Source organism: Neurospora hispaniola, assembly GCF_033458365.1.
Source record: "Neurospora hispaniola strain FGSC 10403 chromosome Unknown B0T23scaffold_6, whole genome shotgun sequence".
NCBI lineage: Eukaryota > Fungi > Ascomycota > Sordariomycetes > Sordariales > Sordariaceae > Neurospora > Neurospora hispaniola.
The window spans coordinates 544,975-560,895 of record NW_026944411.1 but is presented as its reverse complement, the minus strand read 5'-3'; the positions used below and the strand labels follow the sequence as shown (position 1 = coordinate 560,895).

The following is a 15,921-nucleotide window of genomic DNA, read 5'->3' as shown; positions in this document are numbered from 1 at the left end:
CGAAAAATAAATAGAAGCAAAAGGAGAAGAATAAAAGAAAAATAGAAGAAGAAAAGAGGAGGAATAAATATAATTTACCCCTAAATACTTAAAAACCAATTAAAGACCAATTCTAAACTAATATCGGAATAGTATCAAATAATTCACACTTAAATAATAAAGAGCGTTCTCCTTCTCCCGTACCCAAGAACGCGAAAAAGCTTCCTCTTACTAGTAAATTACAAATTAATTAAAAATTAATTTTATATTAATTCTAAACTAATTTTATTTTAATACCTAAACATCCTTAGAAATAAGTTGAAGATCTTCCTTCTCTTATTCCCCAAAAGAGAAAGAAGCTTCCTTTTCCCGTTCCCTAAAAGAGAAAGAGGCTTCCTTCTTCCGTTCCTTAAAAGAAAAAGAGACTTCCTTTTCCTATTCCCTAAAAGAGAAAGAAGGTCTCTCCCGCTAATTAATTACAAATTAATTAAAAATTAATTTCTTATTAATTATAAACTAATCGGAATAATATTAAATAATTCACACTTAAACAATAAAGAGTATTCCCCTTCTCCCGTACCTAAAAACCAGAAAAAACTTCCTTCTCCCGTTCCCTAAAAGAAAAAGAAACTTCCTTCTCCCGTTCCCTAAAAGAAAAAGAGGCTTCCTTCTCCTATTCCCCAAAAAAAAAAGAAGGTCTCTCCCGCTAGTTAATTACAAATTAATTAAAAATTAATTTCTTATTAATCATAAATTAATTAGAATAGTATTAGATAATTCGTATTTAAATAATAAAGAATATTCCTCTTCTCCCGTACCTAAAAACCGGAAAAAACTTCCTTCTCCCGTTCCCTAAAAGAAAAAAAAACTTCCTTCTCCTATTCCCCAAAAAAGAAAGAGGCTTCCTTCTCCCGTTCCTTAGAAAAGAAAGAAGGTCTCTCCCGCTAATTAATTATAAATTAATTAAAAATTAATTTCTTCCTAATTATAAACTAATTAGAATAGTATTAAATAATTCGTACTTAAACAATAAAGAACATTCCCCTTCTCCCGTACCTAAGAACCGGAAAAAACTTCCTTCTCCTATTCCCCAAAATAGAAAGAAACTTCCCTCCGCTAATTAATTATAAGTTAATTAAAAATTACTTTTTTATTAATTTTATATTAATTTTATTCTAGCACCCAAACGTCATATTCACCAAAATTTACCTCCACGTTCTCAAAAACCAATTGAAAATCAACCCCAACTTACCATCGGACTAATATCAAATAATTCGCCCTCAAACGATAAAGAGCGTTCCCCTTCTCCCGTACCCAAGAACGCGAAAAAGCTTCCTCCCACTAGTAAATTACGAATTAATTAAAAATTAATTTTATACTCATCAAAGACTAATCTTTCTAAATAATACCCAAATACCTCTCAAATAAAAGTCTATACCTAGAATATAAAAAGATAGTCGAAAATACTTATAATAAATAACTACAACTCAAAATTTATACTCCTAAATCTCCTATTAAATAAAAAATTATATTAATTTCAAACTATTTATTAATAAGTCTTAATATAAGTAACAATATTTCTCTTTCTGGCGAAATTTACTATAATTAATTATAAACCGATATTAATATCCCCTCTTCTTAACTTCCTACCGCCTAAGAAGAGGCTACTCCAAAAAAAGTTATATTAATCTACAATTAATCTTAGACTAATATTAACGTTCCCTCTTTTTAATTTCCTACCGCCTAAAAAGAGGCTACTCCGGAAGAAGCTATTTAGGAAAATACTACTTAGAAAGAGGCTACTCCGGAAGAGGCTATATTAATTTACGACCAATCCTAAACTAATATTAACGTTCCCTCTTCTCAATTTCCTACCGCCCAAAAAGAGGCTACTCCGGAAGAGGCTACATTAATCTACAACTAGTCCTAAATTAATACCAACATTCCCTCTTCTTAATTTCCTACTACCTAGGAAGAGACTGCTCTAGAAGAGGCTATATTAATCTACAACTAGTCCCAAACCAATACTAATATTCCCTCTTCTAAATTTTCGACTACTCTAGAAGAGGCTGCTCCGGAAGAGGCTATATTAATCTACGACCAATCCTAAACTAATACTAATATTTCTTCTAAATTTTCGGCTACTCTAAAAGAGGCTACTCCAAAAGAGACTACTCCAGAAAAAACTATTCCGGAAGAAGCTAATCCGGAAGAGGCTATATTAATCTACAACCAATCTTAAACCAATATCAACGTTCCCTCTTCTCAACTTCCTACCGCCTAAGAAGAAACTACTCCAGAAGAGGCTGCTTAGGAAGAAGTTACTTAGGAAGAGGCTACTCCGGAAGAGGCTATATTAATCCACAACCAGTCCCAGACCAATACCAACGTTCCCTCTTTTAAATTTTCGGCTATTCTAAAAGAGGCTACTCCGGAAGAGGCTACATTAATCCACGACCAATCCTAAACTAATACCAACATTTCTTCTAAACTTTCGACTATTCTAAAAGAGGCTGCTCCAAAAGAGGCTGCTCCGGAAAAGGCTGCTCCGGAAGAGGCTGCTCTAGAAGAGGCTACATTAATCCACGACCAGTCCTAGACCAATATCAACGTTCCCTCTTCTCAACTTCCTACCGCCCAGAAAGAGGCTACTCCGGAAGAGGCTGCTTAGGAAGAGGCTGCTTAGGAAGAGGCTGCTCCGGAAGAGGCTACATTGATCCACAACCAATTATAGACCAATATCAACATTCCCTCTTCTTAATTTCCTACCGCCCAAGAAGAGGCTGCTACATCGATCTATCCTATCCGTAAATCAACTCGTAAAAGAATATTAAAAGTAAGAGAATAGTAGAAGGCTTTTTTTTATAAAGTATAGATTTGAATTTAGTTTGGAATTTATATAGTTTATCAACAATCATATTACAAATCAATTTTAGAATAATCAAAAACTCATTTTGAATTTATTAAAAATGTAATTTAAAGTTTTTCTAGTATTTAATAGTTTTTGGCAATTCATATTTGTAAAGAAAGTTGTCAATATATAAAGTAGAAGAAATATATTTTAATTATTTTTTACAATATTTATATATTATATTATAATTAAAATATAACAAAAGGAAAGCTTATATTTATTTAAAGACCTTAAAAAATATATAATATATTAAAAATATATTATATATTAATTTAATTTTACTTTATTATTTTACTTTCTTATAATTATTATTAATATTATATTCTATAAACTATAAATTATTTAAAACTTTAAAACTATATAAAATAATATTTCCTAAGAAGTTTTTTTAAATTTATTTATAAAAAAATATAAGTAAGGAGTAAAGTTATATATTAGTAATAAAATATTATATATAAAATTGAATTTAAGTTTTCTTATTTTTAATACTTATATTCGCTTACTATTTACAGATATATTTATAATATATTTATAATATATTTGAAATTATATTAAATTAGCTATAACTGAAAAATATAATAAAATATTCATTTTATCTCTTCTTAATATATTAAAAATTAATTTTTATTAAAGGTATATTAATTAAATTACTTAACTTTTTTCTATATAAATATAAGTAGTATAATAGTTAATTAGACTATAAAATAAATAAGATACTCTTTTGGGGTTTAATTAACTAACTTTCCTTATAAATAAAGATAATATAATAATTAATTAAAGTAGGGTATAAATTAAATACTTTCTTTAAATTATATATATTTATATAAATGAAAAATAATAATTAAATTATATATTAAATAGTAAATCTAGATATATGAAGTATTCTAAGCGTTATATAATACTTAGAACTAATATAAAGTAATTTAAATAAAAAGTAAGTGAAAATAAAAAAGAAAAGTCTTTTTATAGAAATTCTTAAATAATTACTAATTATTTTTTATATAATCCAATTTATATATTATAATAAGTTCTTTTATAATATTCTAGATATTTTTAATAGAAAAAAAGTAAATAAGAAAGTAATATAATTAATTAATAGATATTTATAACTATAAAATAATAAAAGTCTAAATTTCTTATAAAAAAGGAAAAAAAAAAGAAACTACAACGTAAATCGAACCCATAACCTCAACACCAACAGCTAGCATATTAACCACTATACTACACTTATTAGAAAATATTATTATTCATTTTACTTATATACCCTCCTTACACTACTAACCCTTTTAAATTCTCTTTACCTCTTATCTCTTCAAAATCTTATCCTTATCTTTTACTACTACCCTTATCTTACTACTTATTTCTATTTACTTAATTAATTTATTTACTATATAGAGATATTATATATTAATATATTAATAATATATTTTTAATATATTGAACCTTATATTAATTAGAGTATAATTATAAAATGTAATAAAAGTTAAAAAATTGGTATAATATATTAATAATATATTTCTAATATATTGAACCTTACACTAATTAGAATATAACTATAAAATGTAATAAAGGTGAATAAATTGGTATAATATATTAATAATACATTTTTAATATATTAAACCTTATACTAATTAGAATATAATTATAAAATGTAATAAAAGTCAAAAATCCATTATAATATATTAATAATATATTATTAATATATTTAATCTAACACGAATTGGAGTATAATTATAAAATATAATAAAAGTTGAAAATCTATTATATATATATTCCTAATTAATTAATAATCAATTTGTTCTGTACTATATTTTAGATACTATTTTAACCTTAGATTACTTCTATAAATATCCACCAATAAGAAAATTCAAAGAATATACAATACGAAAATTTATTGCTAAGGTATCCGGCTTCGGCTGAGTTTTTTCTACAGTGTGGGGCAGTACCCTTGTTGTGGTCTTGGCGTTCCGATTGAGGGCCGAGGTCGAGGGCATGTGTGAGGTGAGCTACCCACTCCCTTAACAGGTTCCCTTGTTCCTGTTGATGGCGACTCCACAACCGAGGCATCCACACGTAGCTTTTAGCCCTCTGAGAATAAGAAGATGGATATGCGGAGTGGAACACCAGACAGACTCCCACATCACCAGATCCCGCCGCTCTCTGGTCTTCATTAGCTGCACGCTCTGCTTTTAGAACACTACCAATTCCACCTGTTGCTCGTTTATATACATGTGGCAGTGATTCATTTCCTCTCTTCACTGGTCGCCCTCGACGCATCTCGTCTTGACATCCTCTGTCGCTCTCCTGTCTCGGGTCTCACGGAACTGAGCGAGATCTCGCCATCCATCCACACTCTGAACCTCAAGGCTGTCTACAGCACCAACCTAATCATACTGGGCAAATCCGAAGCATCACTTCCACCATGTCCCTCAACCTAGAAAAGCAACTCACCTTTGTAAGCTTTGTTGCCTGAGATTTCCAAGCTCTATCTACATGCTCCAAGTCGGCCTGCTTGGGCAACCCTTGCTTGATTTCGTCCACTTCACCTCGCTCGAAATTCACAGACTGGAGCCTCTCGCTAACTTGTTCTCTCCCTGCTTGCAGTATGGTGCTTACCACTCTAATCACGTTAATGTAGTCATCCACATGATATGTGTGCCTTTAATCCTCTTCTCGGCCTTTGAAATTGTATGAATTCTCGAACCACTTTCCCTCGTCCCTAGCGACATGTTCTCACACGCCTCATGCTTCCAAACTAGGCCTCCAACTATGGACCGTTCTTCACACTCCCCTCCTGGCTCCAGGTACCCTACCTAGAGCCAAACCTGGGCACCTTTGCAGCTCTGACATGGGGCGGACTATACGTTCTCCTCGAGCCGGTCGCCGGCACCGCATTGGCGCTCATCTGCCTCGGTGCTTGCGCATTCACCAACTATCTCCGCATTGCCGACCCAGTCTTGACCACCAAGGTTGCCATTGTCGTTCACATTGTGAGCTGGCTGGCGCAGTTCCTCGGCCACGGCAAATTTGAGGGCCGTGCCCCTGCCCTCCTGGACAACCTCTTCCAGGCCATCTTCCTCGCTCCGCTGTTCGTCTGGCTTGAACTCTTGTTCATGCTGGGTTACCGCCCGGAGCTCAAGACGCGTGTGGACAAGGCTGTGGCGGTTGAGATTGCCAAGTTCCGGGAGAGCAGGAACGCGAAGAAGGCGCAATAAGGGAAATTCGGCATCCTTTACCGTCCAGCTGCCAGATCAGGAGAGTACCCCGAGGTGAAGAGTTGGATTTATGTCAGGGGCGGTTTCAGGGGTAGAGAGGTCATGCAACGATGTCAACAACAGGCATGAGCAGCTGTGACTCGACTCTGAGGTTAATGATATCGTGGACGATGTTTGAGCGGGATTTGAACTGGCCCGCGTCTTTATCACGGTCTCGTAGCGCAAGACTTGCTTGTCAAACATGTGATTCAATGATTGAGATGGGGAATCGCTGCTGAGGTTGTTAGCGTCTGATCCCAAACGGGAGTTTTGATAGTCTATGGACTTTTACTGTACATTAGAGAATAATAATAAATGGCCAGATGGCTCACTGAACTTGACAAGCTGATATGGGCTGTCTCACAGATTCAGATTCTAGAGGCCTATAACACGTCGTATTAAGATCGATTAGAGCAGAAAGTTCCCCACGACGAAGTCATTAATGAGACGCAGAAAATGGACGGGGGTCATGACGAAGTACTTATAGTAGACGGTTACTAGAGATGGTGGTCATTGATTTTCAACTAAGAGACCAATGCGGCTGCTTTGTATCGTTACTGCTTTACCAGGCTGCGGTTCATGCAATGTGAGAACTGCTAAGTGCCTCTCCCGTCTACCCCAAAGAGCGTACAACCTAGATCGAATAAGGAAAACCATCGGAATTACATTCCGTCACAAGCCACCTCGAAGAGCTGAGCGAGGAAGGCCACAACTAGGTTTAAAGGTTCTCCTACAGCTGCAATGCTCCCATTAGAGGTGTACACGTAGTATCCAAGCCCCACCGGGAGTGAAGGGTACCTTCATTGTCAGTTGGGCTTCAAACGCTGTTGCCGCCATCTCGGGCAGCCTGGTGAGAGATGACAAGAAGAGGGTGAGAACAACCCAAACGGTGACCCAAGCCCCACACTCCGTTGCCTGGTCAGTTGATAAGATAAAGCCCCCCGCCTCCACGGAATCGCTAACATCGCCGTCGCTCCACTGGTTCTTTTTCACTTCGCACCACAACTACCCCACCACGTTTCCCTTCCAAAACAACACAACAGATACCGCAATCGCAAATCGCATTTCACATCTTCGCTTGCTTCCTCACCAGAATTTTATATAAGACCTCCTTGTGTCGCGCGACTACCCACCAATCTCTACAGGCCACGGCAAGATCATCGTCAAACACTATGGATCCGTTCAACCTCCCCATCGAATGGGCTCTCCAGCTTCTTACTGGTAAGTCTTGCGCCAACCTGTCGCACTCCCCGAACTTCCCCAGTCTTCACCAGCATGCCAGCCCAAAAGAATGCAAAAGAGCCCAAAGCGCCACGTTGCGATTCACTTGACGTGGGCATCTTTCGCTTTTACCGGATCATAAAACCCGTCACCTTCCTCCCTCTTTCTGTAACGCATCCCGTCCCGCTAACCCACCATCCTCTTTTCTTCTTCTCATCATAGGCGTCCTTCCTGACCCCTACCTCTCCCTCGCCCGTCAGAACCTCCTCTCGCCCGACTCCGCCATCCAATCTCTTAAGCGGCACATAATGTCAACAATCGAAGCCTTCATCTCCACTCTCATCCCGATCATGCAGCCGCTTGTCGAGCGGCTAACGGCATACATCTACGCCTCCCCCGACGTTGTCATTCTCGCCGGCGTGCTGTTGCTGCTGGTCATGGTGCTGCAGGTTCTGAGCTGGATGCGACGGGTGCTCATGTTTTTCACCAGGCTTGCGTTCACGCTGGTGTTCTGGGCGGGCGTGGCGGCGGTCGCGAGCTGGGTGTACAGGCGCGGAGTGGAGCAGAGCGCGAGGGATGCGACGTTCTGGCTGGGCAGGGCGAGCGGGTATGGACTGGGCATTTGGAATTTCTTCATGACCGAGTGGCAGAGGTACGAGGCGCAGGATAAGGCAAGGGGTCATGCTAAGTATGATCGTGCTTAACGAGGAGAAGCGGGAGATATGTTGTTGGATAGCAAGGAAGAGGCAAGGGTGGATAAGGGGAGGGCGTCAGGGTGAAGCGCAAAGGGCAGGCAGCGATGGAAGATCAAACTGATGGTGGAGATATCTTGGATGATGACTATGAAGACGATGATCACTCTTGAAAAGGAGAAATTGGGAATCGATGCTTCGCGGTGGAGAGTACGGGGTGGATTTTTTTATTTTTTTTTGGCTTTACGGACTAAATTACGATGATACGACGATAAAAGTTGGAGGGTGGCTGGCTGTTGGAATACCGCATATCCCATGGCGTTACGGCGTTTCCTGTCAGGCAATGTTCGAGATCTGCGACCTTGGAGGTGCGAAGGATTGAGGGCATGAATGTTACAGGCGGTGACCTTGCGTTGGGAATACTGTTTTAAGGGCTTTTGGTAGTCAAGTGGGAAAAGAACATATAGATCATTATTGCTTTGCTTCCGTACCCCATCCCATTCTTTTTCGGTGAGCCAAACTTGTATCTTCTTCCCCGACGCCGTCGCTATGCAGAATCCCTATACATTTTGCCCATATGGTAATGACGAATCCATACGTAATTCAGTCAAAGTCTGGAGACTCTTTTTTTTCCCAAGCTGCGAATCATTCCTCTTCCCAACTATTCCTCAGGCTCGTCAAACTCTTCGTCCTTCAGCTCCCGTGGTTCTTGTGCTTCGTGGTATTGTATGCAGTCATCAATGTAGCTCAGAATTGCCCCAACACTGTCCTCGTCGGTGGAATCCAGCTTGAGGTAGCTGACCATGCTGAAGGTTTCAAGCAGTTGCGCGACAGCTGTGTTGAGGCGCTTGAACGTCGCGCCAGACAGCATGGCGTTCTTATCCTGGGGATCGGCGTACTGGTCATCCGAGGTGTCCTCGCCGGCCTTCCTCCTGGCAAGGTCCGCTGGATCGTCAAGCAACAACGAGGTATCCGGGGTTATAAACTTCTTGAGGTCCTTCTTCCTCACTTGGTTCTTGACCAGATCCATCTTGCTGAGAATGTTGATATGTGGGACTTCCAGCATGATCATGGCGCTCATGGCGCTCAGGGAACCTGCAAAGTATTTGGCACGATCGACGACAAAGGTAGCTTCCAGCAGGTATGCGGCGCACAATCGAATGTCCAGGGCGCCGGGTGTTGTGAGGAACTTGACAAGGGTAGGAAGGATTGGAATATGCGTGTAAAGCTCAATTTGACCCGGCATATCAAAGATAATGAGGTACTCCTCGGTCAGCGAGTCCAGCGCCTCGGTCAGGAAGTCGAGGTTCTCCATGAGGAACTCGAAGCAGTAGATCAGGCCGCCGTTGGGGCCGAGCTTCATCTCGTCCATCACATCTTCTAGAGATATCAGGTCCTTGATGTCGAGATCGGGCGTGTGTTCGAATGATTCGGCGGCGGGATCGAGGTTCACGTAGAAAGCAGAGCGCCGGTTAAGTTGAAGATGTGTGATGAGCGATGCGCAAAAGGTGGACTGGCACACCGAGCCGTTAGAGAACCAGCGGAAAGCGCAGACGGGGAATTGCCGTTCACTAGAGCCTAGCCTACCTTTCCCGCCCCCGCGGGGCCCATCACCATCACGCCGTACTTGCTCATGGCTGCGATGATGCTCCGACGTCTAGGATGTGCGTATGTGGATGGTGGGGAGAAGTTGCTTGTCAACTCTGAGCTGCAGCCCAACTGGACGGATGCGCGACGGTGATACGGCGGGGTGATCTGGCGAAAGGATTGGATACCTGGATCTTGGGTGTGTGAACGAAGCTTTGTGGGATTGTCGTTGATGTCTATTCGGGCTCGGAACGGATGCAGTGTGCTGTGTAGGTGTGACAAGGAAAATCCCGTCAATGCGAAATGATGCGACTGGTGACGAAAAGGTTGCCTCGATACCCGGACTCGATCGCCAAACTTTCTGCTTCTGATACGGATACTGATAGCGTTGCCGCTGCTGCAGGCACGATTGCCACGAGATATGCCTGCCGGTGTAAACGCGCCTTGATAATTTTTTTGCGGCATCTACACTATTGTACACTATCTAGGTGCCCCACTGGGGTCACATCATGTCAACGAATGGCGTCAAATGCGGTGTGCTTCCACGAGAGCGATGCGCGGGCAGAGCTGGCAGGGCAAACAAAGGTACCCAAAAGGCACCATCCTTCCACTTGTTGGACGACCAGAGAGGGCTGCGATTGCGCAATTTCTCCTTCTCTCAAAAAGCGGGTCCAATGTCACATCCAGACTTTTGACAGGTTATGTACACTACACCATACCCGGCCGGGGCACGCTACAAAATATGTGGTGTCGGCCGAACCGTCGGCCGCTGGGCGGTTGCGTGCCGCTGCAGATGTTGTTTGAAGAACTTCAGATGAGATCGAGTTCCTGCACTCCGACAGAAAGAACGATCTCGAGGTTATCTCTATCCGACGGCTGGATCATGTTCACGATATCGGACGTCTACCTATAGAGTGCACTTGGGTTCACCAGCCTGATATGCCAGAGTCTAAGATCAATGATCCATTCGTTCTGCCCGCTCTCCTGCTGCCACTTGATCATGGCCAGACGTAGACGTTAGACGCCTCCACGTGAAAGCGTAAAATGGAGATGGTCCGTTCTTCTTGCCGTGATCCCCGCGCATAATTCGCCATCGTAGGGGAGCCCCGCCCAGCTCGTACATGTTTCTTCCTTAGTAGCCCTGGCAGAATTTGTTATTTTGTACACCAATTCGGAATTGAAAGTTTCTCGTTACCCCGCCATCCCGTCTCTGGCGCCCGAAACCCGGCCTCCTTTCCATCAGGGTCCGCGACTGGATGCAAAATTCCTCAAATACTCCCACACCCACCTCCCCCGTTTTCTTTCACATAAACTCCGCTCCTTCCTAGCCCTCAATCTCTTTCCTCCTCTTCTTAACTTCATTCCCTCTTGTAGGTTCTGCTTCCTCTGTCTTTTGCTTCGTCGCAACCAGAAGGTGAGTCACTTCCAGTCAAGACGAACCCCAACAATCCCAACCCAAGAGCCCTCTCCCCACGTGTCGAACTTGTGTCCTCCAAAAAGAAAAAAGTTTTGAGGCGTCATTCTGCATCCTGGACAAGGCAATCGCAGCTCCATTGTGCAGGCTCCTTGGTCCAAGCACCATTTGGCTTCAACGAGCAAAGTGTCTTGCGATTGGAGTCTTCACCACCTCTCTTCTCTCTCTGCCATCCCGAACTTCCTATACCGTACATCGCCTTGCGCCCGGGTGATTAGTTGGTCAACCGTGTCCTCTTGCACTTCCAAGCTTCACATCCACCCAATTGTCTCTTCAACCCCTTTCTCTTCGAGTCATACTCGTTCAGTGCTTGGCCTTTTGTGCGCGCACATTGCTAACTCCTCCCAGAAACCACATCAGACACAATGGCCACCAACGGTGTTAACGGTGCGAAGCACTACAACGAGGGAACCTTCCTCTTCACCGTAAGTCTGCGCCGACACTCTGCATATGCCCATGGCCGAAACACTCGCTGATCCGACCTGTACAGTCCGAGTCCGTCGGTGAGGGTCACCCCGACAAGATCGCCGATCAGGTTTCCGATGCCATTCTCGATGCCTGCTTGGCCGAGGACCCTCTCTCCAAGGTTGCTTGCGAGACCGCCACCAAGACTGGTATGATCATGGTCTTCGGTGAGATTACCACCAAGGCCAAGCTCGACTACCAGAAGGTTGTCCGCAACGCCATCAAGGACATTGGCTACGATGACTCCTCCAAGGGCTTCGACTACAAGACCTGCAACCTCCTCGTTGCCATTGAGGAGCAGTCCCCCGATATCGCTCAGGGTCTTCACCTTGACGACCGTCTCGAGAACCTCGGTGCCGGTGATCAGGGTATCATGTTCGGCTATGCCACCGACGAGACCCCCGAGCTCTTCCCCTTGACTCTCCTCTTCGCCCACAAGCTCAACGCCGCCATGTCCGCTGCCCGCCGTGACGGCTCCCTCCCCTGGCTCCGCCCCGACACCAAGACTCAGGTCACTATCGAGTACAAGCACGACAACGGTGCCGTCGTTCCCCTCCGCGTCGACACCGTCGTCGTCTCCGCTCAGCACGCTCCCGAGATCACCACTGAGGAGCTCCGCAAGGAGATCCTTGAGAAGATCATCAAGACCACCATCCCCGCCAAGTATCTCGATGAGAAGACCGTCTACCACGTAAGTCCAAAACCTGTCAATTTCACCTACTTTGGCGGCATCATTGACACGTTATTTCTACTACAGATCCAGCCTTCCGGTCTCTTCGTCATCGGTGGTCCCCAGGGTGATGCCGGTCTTACTGGCCGTAAGATCATCGTCGACACCTATGGTGGCTGGGGTGCCCACGGTGGTGGTGCCTTCTCCGGCAAGGACTTCTCCAAGGTCGATCGTTCCGCTGCCTACGTCGGCCGCTGGATCGCCAAGTCTCTCGTTGCCGCTGGTCTTGCCCGCCGTGCCCTTGTTCAGCTCTCCTACGCTATCGGTGTCGCTGAGCCCCTCTCCATCTACGTCGATACCTACGGCACCTCTGACAAGACCTCTGAGGAGCTCGTCCAGATCATCCGCAACAACTTCGATCTCCGCCCCGGTGTCATTGTCAAGGAGCTCGATCTTGCCAAGCCCATCTACCTCCAGACTGCCAAGAACGGCCACTTTGGTACCAACCAGTCCTTCAGCTGGGAGAAGCCCAAGGCTCTCAAGTTCTAAACTGGGACAATCATTCTCGCAGGTGGCTCGGTTGCCCCTGCTGATATAGTCTCGTGAATTTGTTGGCTATCTTTTTTAGATTCTTTTCATTTTGGCATTTACAATGGGCGTACGGTTGGGTTTAGACATATCCAACGTGTTTCATGTGGTCTTGTTTGCCTCGGGAGTTTATGAATACAAACACCTTTCATAAAGAGGGGGTCAGACCGGTGGGTGGTAGGTGTCTTTCAACAAAGACTTGCATGAGCCAGGAAGGCCCAATTCATGACGTTTTGCGATACCCGAAGGGTGACGAACATTTGAGGAATACAGCATCGGCGTTCAGGGGAAAACAAAAGAACTTCAACATCTTTTCGTTTCCTATCCTATATCCTTAGACGCCGGTAATTGGCCATTGGCTCGGCAGTGGAGGAGACAGAGAGGTCTCTGTAGGACAGGCAAAGAAAAAGAAAATGTATGGAGCTCTATGGGGTTTGATCATGGATGAGGATGATGCCATTAAATTTTGAGGCATCTAGCGTCTGAAGCGTTAGTGGGCGTTAATCAATGAGGACCCATTTGAGGACAAACAATACTTCACTGCGTCCATCTCGTTACTTGAGCCTCGCCTTGCTATTGACTTCCAGCGTCGTCTGACAACTCGTCACCTACGAATCCTTCGAACACACAAAGAGAATAATGGCGTCGACAACCAAAGATTATGCCACGGGGTCGTTAGTATTGTCTTGCCCTCAGTGGGTGGATTGGGTTTGACTCGCGGGTCGATTTGTGGCAACCTTGTTAGCATTGAATTAATTTACCATTGTTGAGTCTCGAGCAATGATATACCTGAGTATCCGTATTGAGTCCATGGCACTGCTCGCAGTGGCCCGGGGCACAATGGAAATAACTTGAAATTCTGGAAATTGGCATGAACACTTCCTTTGGTCGATCTTTTTTTTTAGCGGGTAGGCAGGGCCGAAACGATCTTCCTGTTGTTCTTCTTTGGGAGTTTGGTCGGTTTTTCAGCTCAATCGTGACCGGAGTGACTCAAGAGTGGGAGTGAGCCAAAGGGCGTGAACCCCTGATCCATGGCTTCAACGGATCCATCCCGTGCTGTTGTGCATCGCCCGCAAGCGCATAAGACAGGACAAAAGAGCGTGTCTTTTTCATGGCATTGCGACGGAGCGATCATTATCTGGAGGGCTTGGGCAGGGCATGCATGCTTTGCCGTGGAATCGGGGACCACCGCTTTGATCCATGCCGGGTCCAGTGCTTGTTCATGTTCGGAGACTTTTCTCCCTGGGGCCTGGAGGCGGCCTAAAAGGGCAAACGTCGCTTTCTCTGGGCATGGACAGGATACCATGGTACTGATTGTCGGCTATGATTTGCATCTTCTACCATGCCTGTTCGCACCGGTTTTTTGTCCTCTCGTAGTCACGAAGCGTGTCTCGGGTGTCTTCAACGGCAGCCCCTTTGCGTACTTGCATACAGGACGCTAACGGAAGCCCGACCCTTCGGGGCCTAGGCGCAGACAGACGGCAGAACGGGATCGTGCCGAAGCGCTGTTTTGCAAGAGATACTTAGGTAGCGAATTGGGTGCCGAGTCGTTGGTGATGGTGTTGTCGAAGGTGTTCATCTGTGAACTCCTTGTATGGTCTGACTCCACTTCAATCAACTTGACCTACGTACAAGCACGGGTCAGCGCCCACGGCATTCCGATGGCATGGATGATGTTATCGTTTGATACGAAGAGAGAGAATCGCCGGCTGGTATGTGGAAGTACTGCTTGATGTTGTGCAATTCGACATCGCGGTCAAGGGGACGGACCCGGTGGACGAAAGACGTGGCGATGATCGATCGAGAAAGAGGAATTTGGGCCTGGCTTCATAGCAGTGCCCCTGGCTTGAGCCAGCAAGTGATTTCCTTCTAGGTCTTTACTGACTGCAGCTCAACTGGCAATTGTATCAAGTTGTTGGCCATAGTGCCTAGGGCAGTGGTTCTTGACGACTCGCTCGCTCTTCTTTGCCTTCCTTTTCCTTTTCCTTCTCCTTCCTAAGTACCCAACTTACTATGTATCCCATTGATGGTGACGATTGGGTGACGGGTGGTGCACCAATATGGCCGAATCCCACGGTTCCATGCTTTCTTCTGGTTGGTCGGTTCATACCGACGAGTGCTAAGGTGTGAAATTCTTACCCGAGTGCCTCCCCCCCCCTCTCTCCCCTCTATAAATTATTAGCCCCACGGAGGATGTCACGGCGCCCACGGTCAATGTGCTGGGCATTCAGGTACTCGATGAATCCGACTGGATTGACTTTGTGGCCGGGGTTGTTGGAAGGGGCCGCCCACGTTTTCTTCAGACCCCCCCGGTTCCTCCGTCGAATGAATCCCTGTACTAGCCCCTATCCTTGCCATTTCGAGAGTGTTGAAAGTCAAAGAGTGGTTCCCGCCGGCAATGCAATCTCCCATGAGAGAGAGCCCAAAGGAAGTGCGGTCCAGAAGGGAGAAGAGAGGCTAACCATTTTGTGCTGGCTAGGGGAGGTGCCGTGTCGAGTTTCTTCCATATGGATGTGAAGAGAGGACTTTGCAAAGTCCAATCTCTTCCTATCGATTTGCTCAAGCTGCAAACGTTCAGTTATTGCCTTTTTTTTTTTTTTTTTGTCGAGCGCGAAAAGACCTATCCGGGCTGGTGGCACTTGCAAAGTCCGGGCATCCGCTCCGTTGTTGTCCTTGTCCTTGATCCAATTTACCTTCCTACGCGCGACCCTTTCTTGAACAACGATCTCACTCACGCAGTCGTCACAGGATGGCTCACTTTTGACGGACGCCCAATGTCGACTTCGAACACCGAATCACCGATTGATCCATTCCCTCAGTCATCGTGGAGTGCCTTGCCGGTTGACGTTGATGTCGATTGCCTGTTTGGGTAAACTGAAGACAAGAGTCAACTGAAGAGCTGGAATTTCCCTTTGTCTTGTACGCCTTCAGACGTACCTACCTACCTACCTAGAGGTAGGTACCTTTACAGATCTCTTCGACGCACTCGGCGACGCCTCTCCGCTTCCCCCCTGCCCTTTACCGCGTGGGCAAACACAACAAATCACCAAATCGACCAAAGAAAAGGAAAGAACGGGTCT

The 15,921-nt window shown here is 44.5% G+C and overlaps 5 protein-coding genes across 5 annotated transcripts; 4 read left to right on the top strand and 1 right to left on the bottom strand.

Moving 5' to 3' along the window:
- Window positions 1–5,198: 5,198 nt before the first annotated feature.
- Window positions 5,199–6,392, top strand: B0T23DRAFT_185112 (uncharacterized protein). Its single transcript, XM_062833127.1, has 3 exons — window positions 5,199–5,345; window positions 5,495–5,578; window positions 5,650–6,392. The coding sequence occupies exons 1-3, from the start codon at window positions 5,313–5,315 to the stop codon at window positions 6,103–6,105; spliced, it is 573 nt and encodes a 190-aa protein (XP_062690514.1). The 5' UTR covers window positions 5,199–5,312; the 3' UTR covers window positions 6,106–6,392.
- Window positions 6,393–7,343: 951 nt separating this feature from the next.
- B0T23DRAFT_383922 (uncharacterized protein) lies at window positions 7,344–8,527 on the top strand. The gene has a single exon (XM_062837442.1). The coding sequence runs from the start codon at window positions 7,674–7,676 to the stop codon at window positions 8,067–8,069; it is 396 nt and encodes a 131-aa protein (XP_062690513.1). The 5' UTR covers window positions 7,344–7,673; the 3' UTR covers window positions 8,070–8,527.
- On the bottom strand, window positions 8,528–10,065 carry B0T23DRAFT_383920 (GPN-loop GTPase). The gene is made up of 2 exons (XM_062837441.1): window positions 9,645–10,065; window positions 8,528–9,570 (listed from the first exon to the last, which is right to left on the bottom strand). Exons 1-2 carry the CDS (start codon window positions 9,690–9,692, stop codon window positions 8,719–8,721), a joined length of 900 nt encoding a protein of 299 aa, XP_062690512.1. The 5' UTR covers window positions 9,693–10,065; the 3' UTR covers window positions 8,528–8,718.
- A 1,418-nt stretch (window positions 10,066–11,483) lies between these two features.
- Window positions 11,484–12,802, top strand: B0T23DRAFT_320536 (methionine adenosyltransferase ETH-1; the record flags this gene model as incomplete). The annotated part of the gene is made up of 3 exons (XM_062835176.1): window positions 11,484–11,543; window positions 11,609–12,274; window positions 12,341–12,802. The coding sequence occupies 3 exons, from the start codon at window positions 11,484–11,486 to the stop codon at window positions 12,800–12,802; spliced, it is 1,188 nt and encodes a 395-aa protein (XP_062690511.1).
- A 2,213-nt stretch (window positions 12,803–15,015) lies between these two features.
- On the top strand, window positions 15,016–15,183 carry B0T23DRAFT_321570 (uncharacterized protein; the record flags this gene model as incomplete). The annotated part of the gene is made up of 1 exon (XM_062835245.1): window positions 15,016–15,183. A coding segment is annotated over one exon (168 nt), but the record flags the coding sequence as incomplete, so codon positions are not given.
- Between the last annotated feature and the right edge of the window lie 738 nt (window positions 15,184–15,921).

Excerpts from the sequence above, each read along its gene's own strand:
- B0T23DRAFT_185112 (XM_062833127.1), top strand. The coding sequence starts at position 5,313 with ATGTCCCTCAACCTAGAAAAGCAACTCACCTTT. Across the intron at positions 5,346-5,494 it reads TAGAAAAGCAACTCACCTTT|TATGGTGCTTACCACTCTAA; the intron begins GTAAGCTTTGTT and ends CCCTGCTTGCAG. Across the intron at positions 5,579-5,649 it reads TCTTCTCGGCCTTTGAAATT|GCCTCCAACTATGGACCGTT; the intron begins GTATGAATTCTC and ends CTTCCAAACTAG.
- B0T23DRAFT_383922 (XM_062837442.1), top strand. The coding sequence starts at position 7,674 with ATGTCAACAATCGAAGCCTTCATCTCCACTCTCATCCCGATCATGCAG.
- B0T23DRAFT_383920 (XM_062837441.1), bottom strand. The coding sequence starts at position 9,692 with ATGAGCAAGTACGGCGTGATGGTGATGGGCCCCGCGGGGGCGGGAAAG. Across the intron at positions 9,571-9,644 it reads GCCCCGCGGGGGCGGGAAAG|TCCACCTTTTGCGCATCGCT; the intron begins GTAGGCTAGGCT and ends TCGGTGTGCCAG.